The sequence below is a fragment of the Mytilus californianus genome, unplaced genomic scaffold, assembly GCF_021869535.1.
Source record: "Mytilus californianus isolate M0D057914Y unplaced genomic scaffold, xbMytCali1.0.p SCAF_14, whole genome shotgun sequence".
Taxonomy (NCBI): domain Eukaryota; kingdom Metazoa; phylum Mollusca; class Bivalvia; order Mytilida; family Mytilidae; genus Mytilus; species Mytilus californianus.
In genome coordinates, this window is record NW_026262626.1 from 30,013,121 (window position 1) to 30,028,850 (window position 15,730).

Genomic DNA, 15,730 nt, shown 5'->3' on the forward strand with positions numbered 1-15,730 from the left:
TACTACAATAATCAACAGAAAAAAACAACGGCCTGATATATACTACAGTCACTACAATAATCAACAGAAAAAAAACAACGGCCTGATATATACTACAATAATTAACAGAAAAAAACAACGGCCTGATATATACTACAATAATCAACAGAAAAAAACAACGGCCTGATATATACTACAATATCAACAGAAAAAAACAACGGCCTGATATATACTACAGACACTACAATAATCAACAGAAAAAACAACGGCCTGATATATACTACAATAATCAACAGAAAAAAACAACGGCCTGATATATACTACAATAATTAACAGAAAAAAACAACGGCCTGATATATACTACAATAATCAAAAGAAAAAAACAACGGCCTGATATATACTACAATAATCAACAGAAAAAAACAACGGCCTGATATATACTACAGACACTACAATAATCAACAGAAAAAACAACGGCCTGATATATACTACAATAATCAACAGAAAAAAACAACGGCCTGATATATACTACAATAATCAACAGAAAAAAAACAACGGCCTGATATATACTACAATAATCAACAGAAAAAACAACGGCCTGCTATATACTACAATAATTTATGGCGGACAACAACCAATGACTACCACTGAGTTACATGCTCCTTGCTTGGGGCAGGCACATAAATAATGTTGCGTTGTTAATAAAATTGAGAATGGAAATGGGGAATGTGTCAAAGATACAACAACCCGACCAAAGAGCATAAAACAGCCAAGGCCACCAATAGGTCTTCAACACAGCGTGAAAATCCCGCACCCGGAGGCGGGCTTCAACTGGCCCCAAACAAAAATGTTTGTGATCGCTCAACTCTCCACTTGCAGGTACAGTTTAACATATATCATGAGAACAAATTGTAAAAATAAGACGGAAAGGGTTTGTTTGACTCATCTGGTCGGTACTAAGCATGCTAAGCACAAACAAAAAATAACAAAAAGACAAAAGACAGAAAGTAACGATTTATATTACTCGCAGTTACAAAAGCTAGATCAAAACCAGATTTCTACTGACAGATCAACCAATAATACCAATCAGTATACCTCTAATTGCTTGAGTGTAAACTCGTCATTAGTGACAATAGTACATTCCCAGAGAGGGGTGCTCAAAATGTGCTGTGTCTGGACAACACGTCAAGTAACTTCCGGCACTGACAGACCACTGCAGCGATAATACTAATACATATAATATATAATACGCCCGATAAATTATTGCCATAAAATGGTAAAGACCGAAAATTGTTAACTCAAAATCACTCCATGCACTGGACAAAACCCAAAGCTAATGAACAGTGCCGTTATTTCTGTTCTTCATCTCAAGGTCGCAGTGAGGACTTGCCACATAAGAAAAGCTCGAACTCATTGTAAGTTCTAGGCGGCACTTAGCCGTAACCGGTTTGAAGAGAACAAGTTTGTTTGTTATCGACTACACTTTAACTGTGCATTGATGAATACAAATGCACGGGAATAGCTAAGTCGTTATCATGAGTTGCTATGTTGAGTTATCTTAGTTACAACGAGGTAGTAAGTATTGATAACGACTTAGAATAAAACTACACCCTGACACTAACCGGCTTCCGTAAATTTGAGAGCATACATCTCAAGATGAAATTTGACTGTCTCCACACAGCCTGCACTATGTCCACGTATTTAGAAAGCAGGAAACCCTGTTTCAGTACTATAGCGACACTGGTTTCTGGATTTATCTGCACAGAACGTAAGATCTTTACAACTCGCCCCAGATATTTACACGTCTTATTGATTTACATATTCTACAGCTGTTTTTGGGGTACTTGCTGCTCATTCGATTTTTAAGACCATTTGACGTTATCCTTTTATTACCCTGTTTTGATAACATTGTTAAGCTCGCTTAATGAGTCATCTTATATTACCTTCTCGTTACATCAAGATAATAAAAGTAATGAACGATTTTGCAGTTATTTCTAAATATACTATACATTCGCAATAAGAAAGTTTGACTGAACAAATAAACATTCAAATGCTTACATGCATCCATTGTAAACACATTGATGATCACTTTATATAATATTGTATTGGTTTTAATTACTGGATCATATGTCAGAATATCTTCGTTCCAACTCTTGGAGAAATCAATGATTCTTTAAGTTTCACAGTTTAGACATCAACATAATTTACAGGTATAAATATCTAATCAGGAAAAATGAAACAAATTATTAGTTTAAAAAAAAAATGAAACACAATTTGTAGTAATTGAAACCTACATTTTCACTCGTGACTCGTGACGACCCATCGTCCAAACTTTGCTTGATAATGCACAGTGAAGTCAGGAAATCACAATTTGATTTTGGGGTCAATAGGTCACAGATCTTTCAGCAGATATTGATAGACTAAGTTTGGGAAAAACTTTGGTTTCCGAATGTTATCTTTTGAACCATATCTCCAAATATTCACCAAAGTTAGCTCGGGGATGCCTTTGGAAAGAACAAAACCACTGTATATGTTTTGGTCAGTAGGTCAAATGTCAAGGTAACAGTAGCTATTTTCCAACATTTAACATAAGTTGTCCACCAGGAATCAACCCGATTAAAAAATCTGTTTCATCTGCTATAAATTCACAAAGATCACAACAAATATATATATACAATGTATATGCTGTAAGATATATAAATAACTAAAATCCTTCTCAATATTGATTGTCAGTTTTTAGGAAGTACAGTTCAAATAAACGTACTTGCATATATCACAATATCAAGTAATTACCTAAAACAAATAGTTAAATGTGTGAGACAACATCGAATATTGACCGATCAATAAAAACTATATCCAATAATATCTAGCAATTTCATTCCAGATTCTGGTTAGAATGAATAATAAAGTTATAAATGCATTCGCGCTTTGGTATACTGTTCATTTTGGTGAAAAACACGTTTTTATGTTTAAAATAAAATAAGTAAGATACACAAATTGCATCCTTCAAAGGTAAGTCCTTAAATGTTTCTGAAAAGTTTCGAGATGTAAGATAAGTGATTTATCATATTCTGTATTTGAATTTTCAGGAATTTATCCGATCATAAGAGTTTTTAGTTTGCTCGTAATTGTTAAGGCATTTCTTTTTTTCTTCAGACGTTTAAAGTCATATGAAACTTCAACTTTAAAAAAAGTTGAATATGTTTTGTATACTTTAATGGCTATTAAACAAGAGTACGTGAACTTTCTTGTAAAAGAAAATCCTTTATATTATAGAAATCTTCATAAATGTACTGCTATTGAATTATTGTCTTCCCGTACTCTGATTCGCCGATATTTTCCCTATGCAGTGACCTAAACTACGAGACCTCTCTTTAGAACTTCGGCCACCGCACAGAGCAAGTGCGAGGGGGGAACCATGATAAACGTGCACTGGAAGGTTAATAGTAATAACTGATTCTTAAAGAACAAATAAAAAAAAAAACATATCATGGCTCTATCAATTCACTTATTTTTAACGTGCTCCACGTGCTCTTTGATGCCTGTTTATCAATAGCCCGATCCGGAAAACGTCGGCAATAAAAACAAAAAGTTAATTAGCTTGCGATCACCTATCAACGAATGAAATATTATTTGTCGATACTACGTCATAGATTCGTAATAAATGTAAAAATAGTGCTCACAGGAATTAGTTTAGTATAAATATGCATGCATTGATTCAGTGATTTCGATAACAATTATAATTGCAAGAAACTCGTTTCCTATGACTTTAAGTTTATTTGTTATTTGTCGGTCATGTTTTCATTATGATATGATACACCGACAAACAGATGCTATTTAAGGGACCGGTAATTTGTAACCTAAATGGGGGTTTGGGGGAAATAAAGGGGACCTTGACGTTTTTTGGGAAGAAAAAGAGGTGGTGCTATTCAATTTTTTTAACATCACAAAAATGGAGCAACTCTCTATTTCAAACATGCAAAACAGATAACAAATTTGATGTATATACTAAAACAGTATCTGATTCTTCATCGTTTATCAATTGATTCAGATGTCTTAAATATGTCTCTTTATTTGTGTCATCATTGTTGTCTACAAACTTCATTTCAATGTGTGTTTCATGTGAGCCATGACCGTCTCCTGTTTGTTGGCCATAAAGAACGACTGTACAATGTATTAGGAGTTGCTGGTTTTTTTTCTCAGTTTGTTCCGAAGCTTTTCTGGTTATCCTTTCCACACATTAAAAACATTTGTATAGAAAGTGTTTAAAATCTGCGAAAATCGTTCTTTAATTTGTCTTAAATCATCAACTCTCTGTAGTACATGGATTTTTCTTAAAAAAACTATATGTTGTTGATATATAAATTTCCGTTTTAATGTTATTAAACAATGATAGGGTCACCGACTTTGTTTTCGGTGTATTGACCAAATTTGTAACTTAGTTGGTAGTAAAAAAATGTCAAAAATCGACGTGTTACGGCTTATATCGTGATGACGTTACGCTTATTTAGTGTATAGTGTAAAAACGAAGTCGGTGACCCTATTATTATTTTACATCAATAAAACAGAAATTTATGTATCAACAACATATAGTTTTTTTTTAGAAAAATCTATGTACTAGAAATTGGAGATTTGATTATTTTAAGACAAATTAAAGAACGATTTTTTTAAACGCTTTCTATACAAATGTTCACCTATTTTGACAGAATTCAATTGGTAATATTTCAGAAAATAAAAGAGATAAATGCATTATTTTTTTTCGATTTTCAGTTATAGTTCAACGAGCCACAAAGTTGTATGCAACAGTTTACCAAAATCTGTGACATAGCCCATTTACTGAAACTTGACCTTAACGTGGTATTTATAACGCAACTTGTTAAGGTCAAATTCAATGTAAACAAATCTTCGTTTCAATATGATCTACCGGGGAAAGTATTTTTATTTGAAGTTCATTTACTAACTTCTTTAACATTGTTTAATAAAGGATAGCAATTAGGAACCTAAATGTGCTAAGATTGAATGGAGGTGAAATGGATAAAGATAATATACATGTTTCTGGTAAGTGTCGGTGAGACAAAAACGGGCATATATGTATCAAGGTTCCATGAAGTCACAAAAAAACTCCCCAGCTGGATTCTCTTCATCCACTTCTATATATTATTGAATGAATGATTATATTTAAAAAAAGACATTGTATGCATGCATTTTTTGTTTAAAAAACAAAATATGCTATTGAGAAAGGTTTTCTTCGGGGGGTTGTTGAATTTGTTATGTCTTTTGAGAAGGTGGAGGTCTAGAATTTTTTTTTAATTTCAAGGTTAGGACTTGAATACAAATAAGAGAAATTTCAATATTTTCTCCCGTACTTTTCCATGTTTTACACTATGTACCAAGTACCAAATAACAGTTAATTGGATATTTTGGGCACCTTTTCGATGTTAAGTTACTACTAAAATTTGTATAATTAGCTGTTTGATACATCATCTATCAGAAGTTTATCGTGAATAGCGCGCAAAGGAGTAAAAAAAGTGCCCACCTCGTAAATACTCTTGTAATATTATATTGACACATTTAACAGATCAAAAATGAGAAAAATAATCGGAATGCGTACAGTCAAGTACAACGGTCAAGTCCAGTTCATTATCATCCTTATTCTTTTAAATGTGTCAATATAACAAGAATATTTAGGTGGGCACATATTTTGTCGAGGCTGCGACTTTTGTCGCAAAAGCGAGACATAGCGATCCTACATTCCGTCGTCGTCGTCGGCGGCGTCCACAAATATTCACTCTGTGGTTAAAGTTTTTGAAATTTTAATAACTTTCTTAAACTATCCTGGATTTCTACCAAACTTGGACAGAAGCTTGTTTATGATCATAAGATAGTATCCAGAAGTAAATTTTGTAAAAAAAATCCTGTTTATCCGTATTTTACTTATAAATGAACTTTACTTTTTTCTGCCAGTTAACATTACATTCTCTCTGTGGTTAAAGTTTTAAAAATTTTAATAACTTTCTAAACTATCCTGGATTTCTACCAAACTTGGACAGAAGCTTGTTTATGATCAAAAGCTAGTATCTAGATGGAAATTTTGTAAAAAATTATTTCCTGTTTTTCCGTATATTTCTTATAAATGGACTTAGTTTTTCTTCCAGTTAACATTACTTACAGTCTGCATTTAAAGTTTTAAAAACATTTATTAGATTCATAAACCATCCTGGATTTTTACCAAACTTGGACAGAAGCTTCTTACAATCAAAAGATAGTATCTAGAGGAAATTTTTTAATATTTTTTTCCTCGTTCTTGTTGAGCCTGCGGTTTTTGTCTTCCAGACAATCTATAAATTTGATTGCATACTGTATTCATTTTTTACAAGCATAACTTTTTTCATTCATTTCACAAGTTTTATTTCATTAACTGTAAATCTATTATGTGCATTTTCCTATCACACTGAAAACATAGACAACAGCAAAAGTAGGCGAGACACTTGGTTCCGCGGAACCCTTACGAATTTTTTTTTAACCACATGCAGAATTGAAAACCAATGAAACAAACAAAAAAGTGCTTCGTTGATGTACATGAATTGTCACTAAGCGGTTGCTTTACTGTGGATTCATTTATTTTTGTGTGTACCAATTTTCGTGGATTGCGGAAAACTTGCCTTTTCGTGGATATATGATTTCGTGGTTTTGGCAAAGTCTGCATACAACCTGCTAGAAAATTTGTAATTCGTTGCACATTTAAATTCGTGGTTCACCTGTACCCACGAAAACCCCGAAAACCACGAAAATTGGTATCCAATGAATACATTATAATGAATCCACAGTATCATGAACATTATATCGTGATGTCATTCTACATCTAGCCCAAAGAAACCGTATTAAAGTAATGTTAGATAGAATATGAACTCATTATCTACACAGTTTCAACAGAAATTTCTTTATTTCTTAAATGCTATATATAATATGGTTTGCATATTTTCATATAAACATATTAACATATACAGTATAGTGATATCCAATAGTATTCATGAGTACTAAGCCCTTCTCCTTTTCATCTCAATCGATGGAATAACAAAGGGTTGAGAGAAGACGTAAAATGAAACTTATTCCAGAAAATAATGTCACGTGCAGTATGGATAAACACACATATAACACATAACTATTTCATACTGTTATAAGTATGCTTGTAGTTACTGAGAGCTTATCTCAAAGTGCTACGTACTTAATCTAAAACATTGAAATCATGCCTTCTTGCACTGCAATATCTGCCGCTATACTTCAAAATAGATTGTATATAGGAACATTGTCATGGTAGGTAGTGTCCGCCGGAGATCGTGTTTTTTTCGAGTGAATCGGTCCATTTTTTTGCGTGTAGATCAGGTCTTTTTGAGTGATAATGCATACGATCAGACCGATTTACTGCTATTTCGCAAGTATGCTAGCATTATTCATGAATGTTCATCTTGTTCTAAATACTATACATATTTGGAGCACAAACTACGCACAATTTCTTTGAATGTTACTGAAAATTCAGCGTTTTACATAGTCCGAGTTTTTTTCGAGAGCAATATTTAAAACGTCCAGGTTTTTTTTACAAACGGTCCGGGTTTTTCAAAGAAACTGTGAATAAGAAAGAAAGCATTGCTTGCATTAAGAATTGACTTTTTTTTAGTTTATAACTGTAATTTAGAGAAGAACAATATTATATTTCCCCAATAAGTCACAAAAACATGTTACAATGTTGACCAAGTTCAACCATTTTCGATTGAATTCTAATTTTCTGTACTGAAAACATTTTACAATAACCTTGCAGTATTACAAATTATATATACACTGTAAATAAAAGTGTTAAGAATCTGAACACTTCTTGAACGCCCTTTTGTAACACTTCTGGAACGCGTAACAGTGTTCTAAATATCAACATTGGTGTTCCAATTTTTAACATCATGTGTGCATCTTTCGAACACTATGTGTGTTTTTTCTTGAATATATAGTGTGTACTCCTGAACGCCTAGTGTTTGATTCTGGAACATGTCTTTGTGAGCAAAATTGTACGCCGTTACGCGTTCCAAGCCTTGTAACAATTCTGGAAAACTCAGACTGTGTTCCAGAAAATGTGTTAATATCCTGAACGCATAGTGTGTACTACTAGAACACATTTTTACATGTTCCTGAAAAAAGTGTTCCATTCTCTGAAATATTTTTTGTGGTCTAGTAAAATTAATAATTGAATAATTAAAAAAAATCTTTAATAGACTAAAAGAGGCAAATTCAAAAAAGGACAAAACAATGAGAAATATTTCAAAATTACAAGTTAGACAAGTTGAAAGATAACATTATAATTAAATTGTCAGAATGTGTCCAAATTTATATACAGTGCAGATTCTCTTCCTCTCCTCGTCCATCTCTGTTGTTTTTATAATGTAAAAGTTTCCTGACATCAGAAATGATTTTTTTGCAAGAAAGTCTACTGGTATTAAGAAACAATGATAATTGGCTTTGCTTCTCTCAATAGATGCATTAATTTTATCAACACAGTTTAACTCATCTTTTGCCACCTCTGGATTCGAGCACTGCCCTGAATTTATTTACAAAAAACTTTGACTGCATGGAGAACTCAGATGTACATGGCTCATTCATCACTCATATTTTCCATAATCCACTGCCTGCATATCACTTCAGATAGTCAATATCCAATAAACAATACCCTGTTGATTGCTAGTTATTGAGTCGGTGCTGATGTAACACTGCTTTATGTATTTAACATGATTTGAGTCGCCTACAACTGTTTTTGAGCTTCCATTTTGAAAATCACAGAGTGAGGTGGGTTATAACTATTCCTTGACTTTACCATCAACCGAACGTTCTTAAAATGTAAAATAAACAGTGTATGAATAAATAATGTATTTATCATGTTGATATCGCTAAAGAATTATAAATTCTAATTCCTTTCGGCTGTTTCATTTAAGTCGTCATCGTTATTAAAGCAGATTATTTTAAATCAGTACAATATTTCAGAAGTTGTTACAGATACATTTTTACTGTTTTTACTGTTTAATTGTTAAGGGGGGGGGGGGGGGATTATTTTCAAGTAAGAAGCTCTCCGATTCTACAATGTATAGCTTTAAAAAAATCAGTTTACAGCAAATAATCATCATTGGTTTAGAAAACATTATGTCTTTAGACAAGCTTAAAGACACTAAATTGACTGCAGACATCTCAATAATCTAATGATTATTTGCTAAATATATATGCTTCAAGTCCTGAAGACCTCTTTTCAGAAAATGTTTATGAATTTTATCATTGGAACTACAATAACGTTTTTACAAATTTGCATCCTCAAAAGTGTGAGTAATCGCCTAACTGTTGCTTTCTATTCACACTATGTGCTTTGTGTGTGTTTTTTACTTTAAATGTTTCCCATTTGGCAGTTGTGAACGTGCATATAATAATTGTGAGAGACACATGAAATAAGATCATTTTCGTGTATTCTCACCAAATACCTGCTTATTTTGTTGAACATGTGCGTTAAAAGACCGAACACAATATGTTATATACTTTAACGGGCGTCGAATGTGGAACACTGGTGTTATAAACGGCGAACGTAACTGTGTTAAAAATTGTAACGCATCCGGACGCGTCAGGCGTCCGCAAAATTTACAGTGTAAGAAATCATTTGGTCCTTTTTAAAACGGTATTTAGAACGGAGTCCAGGTGACTCATAATCTTTACAATTTCATTTCATGCAACCTTTGTTTTTACAGTCAATAATATTTTACGATTGATATATATTACAGTGGCGAATCCTTGAGTTTTAAAGGGGTAAGAAAACTAAGAAAATAGCAGCAAAATATCCGAAAAAAATAACATAAACACATATATTCCAAGTTAAAAGCGGGTCCCACCCCAACAAAAAAAATATTACAATATCAAAAACAAAAGGAACACTTAATCCTCCCATGTTCTATTTCCCATTGACAATAACATTTAAGTTAAATGGAATATTTAATAAGAAATTAAAACAACACTTTATAAATTCCCTGCATCTGAAGCGCTTTTCTGGATTTTCCTTAAGCTGAATACTTGAAAGCCAGGAATGTATAAGAACCGAAACAGTTGAAGAGCTATATCACCAAAAGAGACCTAGAAAATAGCCAAATCCAGCAAAGGTTCAACTTTGCCTAAGGGAGTTTAATCTTAGTTTCTTTATAATTTTTAATTTATAAACGGACAATTTTAAATGATTAATTGTTTGTTGCTTAACGTCCAGTGGTAAATAGTTAATGCATGCATCCGGACGAGAACAAATTAACAATAAATACGATATATAGTAGTCCTGTAATACGCCGCTCGGGATGGATGTCGGGAAATAGACTGCCTCTGGAAAATGAGGGTATATCGGATAGGGACAAATTTTGCATTACAAAAAAAAGCCACATACGGACCCCTAAAAGGGTTGTTGCAAGGCGGCTTCTTAAAGTGAAAAGAGCGTGGCACTCCTCTACACCCCCCTTTGTGGCTGGACGTGGCTGTGTACTTGTACATCCCATTAAGCCATATATATATATACGGATGCCCCACTTTGGCCAGGGTTTTACTGCCAGTTGGAAGAGACCTAAGCGATCATAAATTATATTCCCACGTGCTCATTGCAGGTAAACAATTTTAGAAAGGTTTGTTATAAATCAGGTCAGTACCGAAGTTCTGACTACTGAGCTGATAATAAGCTCCGGGGGACTTATCCAATGTATTTGATAAACAATGAAATAAATAATCTATAAGCTTTAATACGATCCTTTTGAAATAATACAAAAAACGAAATGCGTTTACAATATGCGTACACCTCACAAATATACATTGTCATTTTTTTCTTTTAATTTCTGATGGAAAGGAAGCTATGATGGTGCGTTATTTATGTGTGACCAAGCATAACATACGCTTGATCAGACTTCTCTTCACAATAAGAGCATTTGCACATTGTTCTTGTTTTCCATTTCTAGAACGATAAAGCATATTATTTGAGCCTTTCCATTGTTTTCCAAACGTAAATGCACTAACATATTACATTTTAATCCATTGGAATTTTGTGTTTTCACTCGATAAAACACGGACGCATTCGAAAAAAACACTGATTGCTCTCGAAAAAACACAGACATATAAAACTGAATATACTCTTAAAAAAACTTATAAATGCAATAACAAGAATGTATGTAAAGTGTCTTTATATATAAGTAAAAAAATGCGTTTTGTTAAAATAGACTTTTTCACTTTTTTTGGACTTTTGGAAATTGTTGTTTGTGCTGTATTTAGACCCCTCTACCACGAAATTTGTTTTACATGCAGACGTATAAAAATAACGGTTTTTATCCAACGCAATCATAGGTTTGAACTATACCTACTGTTATTGTGAACTGTAGAAAACATGATCCTGTCCGAAGTAAATTATCATCTGTGAATCGGATTTCATTACAGTAAAGAAAACAATTTACGTAACTTAGTCAAATTTTCAACTGTGCGTACACAAATCAATAGTAATCCCCACCCAAATACTGATTGCATGTTTTGAATTAACAGCAACATTGTAGATAAGTCAGTTCAACCAAAATCAAAAATTTGAATAAATCATTATTTCTATTTAAAGCTTAATTCGAAAACTGTTTTCGAAACATTTTTATTAAGAAAATATTGCATTCAGTGAAATTTGAGACCTCATTTACATTTACAATTCTGTTTGAATCATTATTTCATATCATCAAACTGGGACTTTATGATAAAATCCTTGAATGTTAGCCGAAACAAAGTGAAAAAAGACATTCAGATTGGAAAATAATTCATTGACTACCGTTATAATTACACAATTTTTATTAAAACATCATGTTTTTAAAAGAGAACACGGATTTGTGTCGGTTCATTGTACGTAGACAGTCAACAAGATGGATTCTGATTATGTAATATTAACCAATGGAAATAATCATGGTATTTAATTTCAAACAGCCATACAATCTGAAATGGCTTTATATACGTTTAATGTGATAGCATTCTTGAGTTAATCACCTTTAGATTATATACTTTAAAATAATATTTGACCACTTTTAAATGCATCTAACCTCAAATGACATTTTAAAGAGCCCCTCCTAGCCCCAGAACTGATTTAGTCTACACAATAGGACCTCGGGTATTGTGATGAAATATGATGAAGATAAAAGAATGTTGTGCGAGAGAAAATTAAGTGATTTATCATAAAAAAATAAATGTTGAACAGAAAATTACTTGTCAAAGTGTGCATGGCCTGAAGTTAGTACAAGTATTCTATGACAATACACAGAAAGAAAGGTAAAATTCACGTTTCTTTCAAATACATGATCTTTTTATACATTATAGTTTTCAAGTTTTAATAATCTTTTTTGTAGTTGAATATCTTTTACAATTTTGTTCTTGTCAGATTTATACATAATTGATTAGTTATTAATGAATTCAAGTATCTATATTTTTGTTTTATCTTTTATGGTGTTGTTGCTAAGTAACTTTTGAAACTCAGGACTGAACAGTTGGCAAGCATTTCTTTGTTTGCAAATTCACATTAATACTCACATCTGAAACCTTTGATTTTGAGTACCCGTAACCCAGGTAAAAAAGATATTAAAAAGCAAATAAAGGTACTCTAATTGCTATATTAAAGTCGATCGATTAACGTGTGAACAATTCAATTGATAGAATAAGATGATTTACTGATAAAGATATTTTCAAATGAGGTTCTGAATCCTTTTAATTGGTTATTATCCTAGTTTGTTTATAGTTCTGAGATAAACAGTGCATAACATGTCCTTAAAATCAATAGTTGATGTAAAATGGCAGCTGGGGGTGGAGTCTGTTTGAGATTTATTAATAAACATATTTCTATAATGAGTTGAACCTTTTATTATATTTTCATGGGTGTATGATTTATATTTTTTTCATTTTTTTCTGCAGTATACGTACAGTGAAGCTTCTTAAATACAATGGATTACATGTATTTGATAATATTAACAGTGCTTTACATTTTACCAGGTAAGTCTTTTCTTGTTTTAATGTAATAGAGAAGATTTGGGTTTCATTAAAAAATGAAGAAGAGCGATACTTCATTTGGTATACAGTTATTGAGCTTTGCTTAATAAAATAACCATTTAAAATGCTTATAGTTTTATGAAAAATGTATATATGATCAACGCTATCATAAAACTACAAGAAACATTCAGTTTATATACAATTAATATATAATATTTGAGTGCAAACTGAAAAGAAAATAACAGGTGAAATCAAGCTTTTCGCTTGTTTTGGTTTGAATTTTCATAAGCATTTTGGTAACTTTGTCTTTGAATGCACGTGCAGTCATGGGTGTTGCGTTTATTGAGGAATTAAAACGAACCCTAATGTTGTGCAAATATTAATGCACCAGTATTCACGATCATAATTCAAACAACACTTTTACAACGAACAAAAAAGTGAGAGGGGGTTTACTTAATTGCTTAAAAGATTAGGCACATTATGTTAAGGTTTTACGAATTTTTCAAATTGCTATAATAGTAACAAGTAATATACAGAATAAAAGTGACATGCTATGTTGTACATATACAAATGGGAAAAGTCATTCAAAGTATATATTATTTATTGTTTCATTGCATTTAATAAAAAAAAGGGATTTTGTGGCAAATAAAGCAAAGGATTTTTTTTCTTCAGAAAATCTAGACTTTATTACAGAGATTTTCGTTATAAAATTTTAAAAATAGATTACTCACTTGTTTTACCATGATGTGCTAGCGTTTATTGTTTACAAACAGTCATAATAAACAACCTTTATAATCCAAAAAACTTCGTGTTGAGGCACTGAAGTCGACGTACCATATAAGGTGTACAATAAGTGTCAATATGTCAATATGTTAATATTTATACTTGTTTTAACCAATATCTTTATTTATATAAACTTATTTTAGGGAAATCATTACTAGCACTGCTGGCAATAATCCTCTCTCTATTAAGCACTGAAATGTCAAATATTAAAGTTAAGCATTGAAACAATGAAAGGGTACATAATCTTTAAGTCTTTTCAGACCATGCAGACAAAACCATACCTCAGTTTGTCCTCTCTTCAAGAATGCATATGCTATAAAATATGATTTGAAATAAACTTGAAATCTGACTGAAAAAGGTTATTTTGCCAATTGTTAAAAGTAAAGAGTTCTCCGTGAATTACCCCTGATTTTATTTACACTTGCATGTCGTTTTAATTTACTTGTAAATTTTTTTCAGCGTTTATTTTTTTTCTTTGTTAAAATGTTCAATTTTCAAATGTAAACATTCAGAAAATGCAGGTTAAGATGTAAAGAAACATGAAACATGCAAAGTTCGTTAAAATGGATTATGACTCAGATGACAAAGGCAATATGAATTATTATAAAAATCAGAATTGATCAGTAATCGTTTTCAGTGACAGCTGACTTCGGGTACTTAAAGGTTGCGTACACACGATGTGACATTATGGTCTATGAAACTTGATTATAACAAAGAATAGTATTTTTCTCAATTGTATTTTAGATAACTGGTGTTCAATCAAGTATACTGATTCGACACTAAAAATCTTTTTATATCATGAAACTATATTGATTATGAATGTTTTAATAGACGCGTCTTCATTCTTTATTGTTCTCATATTTCTATAAAACAGAACATGAACGGGGACCCAGAGAATGCCTAATGTATCCCAATATTAATAGTTTATGCAACAAAATTTGTTTCATAATATAATGCCAAGAGATGATACATGGATTAAAATAAAATTGAGAATGGAAATGGGGAATGTGTCAAAGAGACAACAACCCGACCAAAGTGCAGAAAACAGCCGAAGGCCACCAATACGTCTTCAACACAACGAGAAAATCCCGCACCCGGAGGCGGGCTTCAGCTGGTCCCTAAACAAAAATGTATACTAGTTCAATGAAAATGGACGCCACACTAAACTCCAAAACATATAAACACTAAAATTAGAAAATATACAAGACTAACAAAGGCCAGAGGCTCCTGACTTGGGACAGGCGCAAAAATGCGGCGGGGTTAAACATGTTTTGTGAGATCTCAACCCTCCCCCTATACCTCTAGCCAATGTAGAATAAACAAACACACAGCAATACGCACAGTAAAAATAAGTTTAAAAGAAGTCCGAGTCCAATGTCAGAATAGGTAACAAAAGAAACTAAGCAAAATGACAATGATACAGAGATTAACAAAGGACATGCCAGCTCCAGACCTCAATTAAACTTATCTATGGTATACGGGACTGTAGAAGAACCTGTATCACTGGTGTTAAACTGATCACGGTAACTGCAGTTAACACGATCCTAATAAGTCGGAGGTAGAAATAAGTAAAATCGTTTTCTGCTAATTTCTCCGTGCAAATGTGTTGTTTTCAAGAATTACTCAGCCGCCAGGTTGATCTGTACGGTTTTGTTGTGTGTGTGTGTGTTCTTAATATCATATATGCCCTAGTTACCAACGTAATAGCCATCGAAAATGTAAGAGAGATAATCGTAACCCCATGAAATTTGTTTAATATGATAACAGTAACTGGATTATCAGATAGTAGTAATTTGGACATGACAATAGTAACTTACCAGTGATATTCGTAACTTTATCTGTTGATGGGAACGGCGACTATATCTGAAATTTGTTTAAAAGTTTGATAGTGTGACCAGACATAATTAGTGAATGATTGGTT

The 15,730-nt window shown here is 32.3% G+C and overlaps 2 protein-coding genes across 3 annotated transcripts in view; both read left to right on the forward strand.

The window, feature by feature from the left end:
* LOC127724644 (uncharacterized) overlaps nt 1–15,730 on the forward strand; it is a 336,855-nt gene that overhangs the window by 196,403 nt on the left and 124,722 nt on the right. The window lies entirely within an intron of this gene.
* The window catches only part of LOC127724671 (uncharacterized), a 63,081-nt gene that overhangs the window by 34,164 nt on the left and 13,187 nt on the right, over nt 1–15,730 (forward strand). For both annotated transcript variants that reach the window (XM_052231709.1, XM_052231710.1), the window contains exon 2: nt 12,952–13,029. In XM_052231709.1, the coding sequence (XP_052087669.1) occupies nt 12,981–13,029 (49 nt within the window). In that variant the 5' untranslated portion in view covers nt 12,952–12,980. The remainder of the gene's footprint in view (nt 1–12,951; nt 13,030–15,730) is intronic.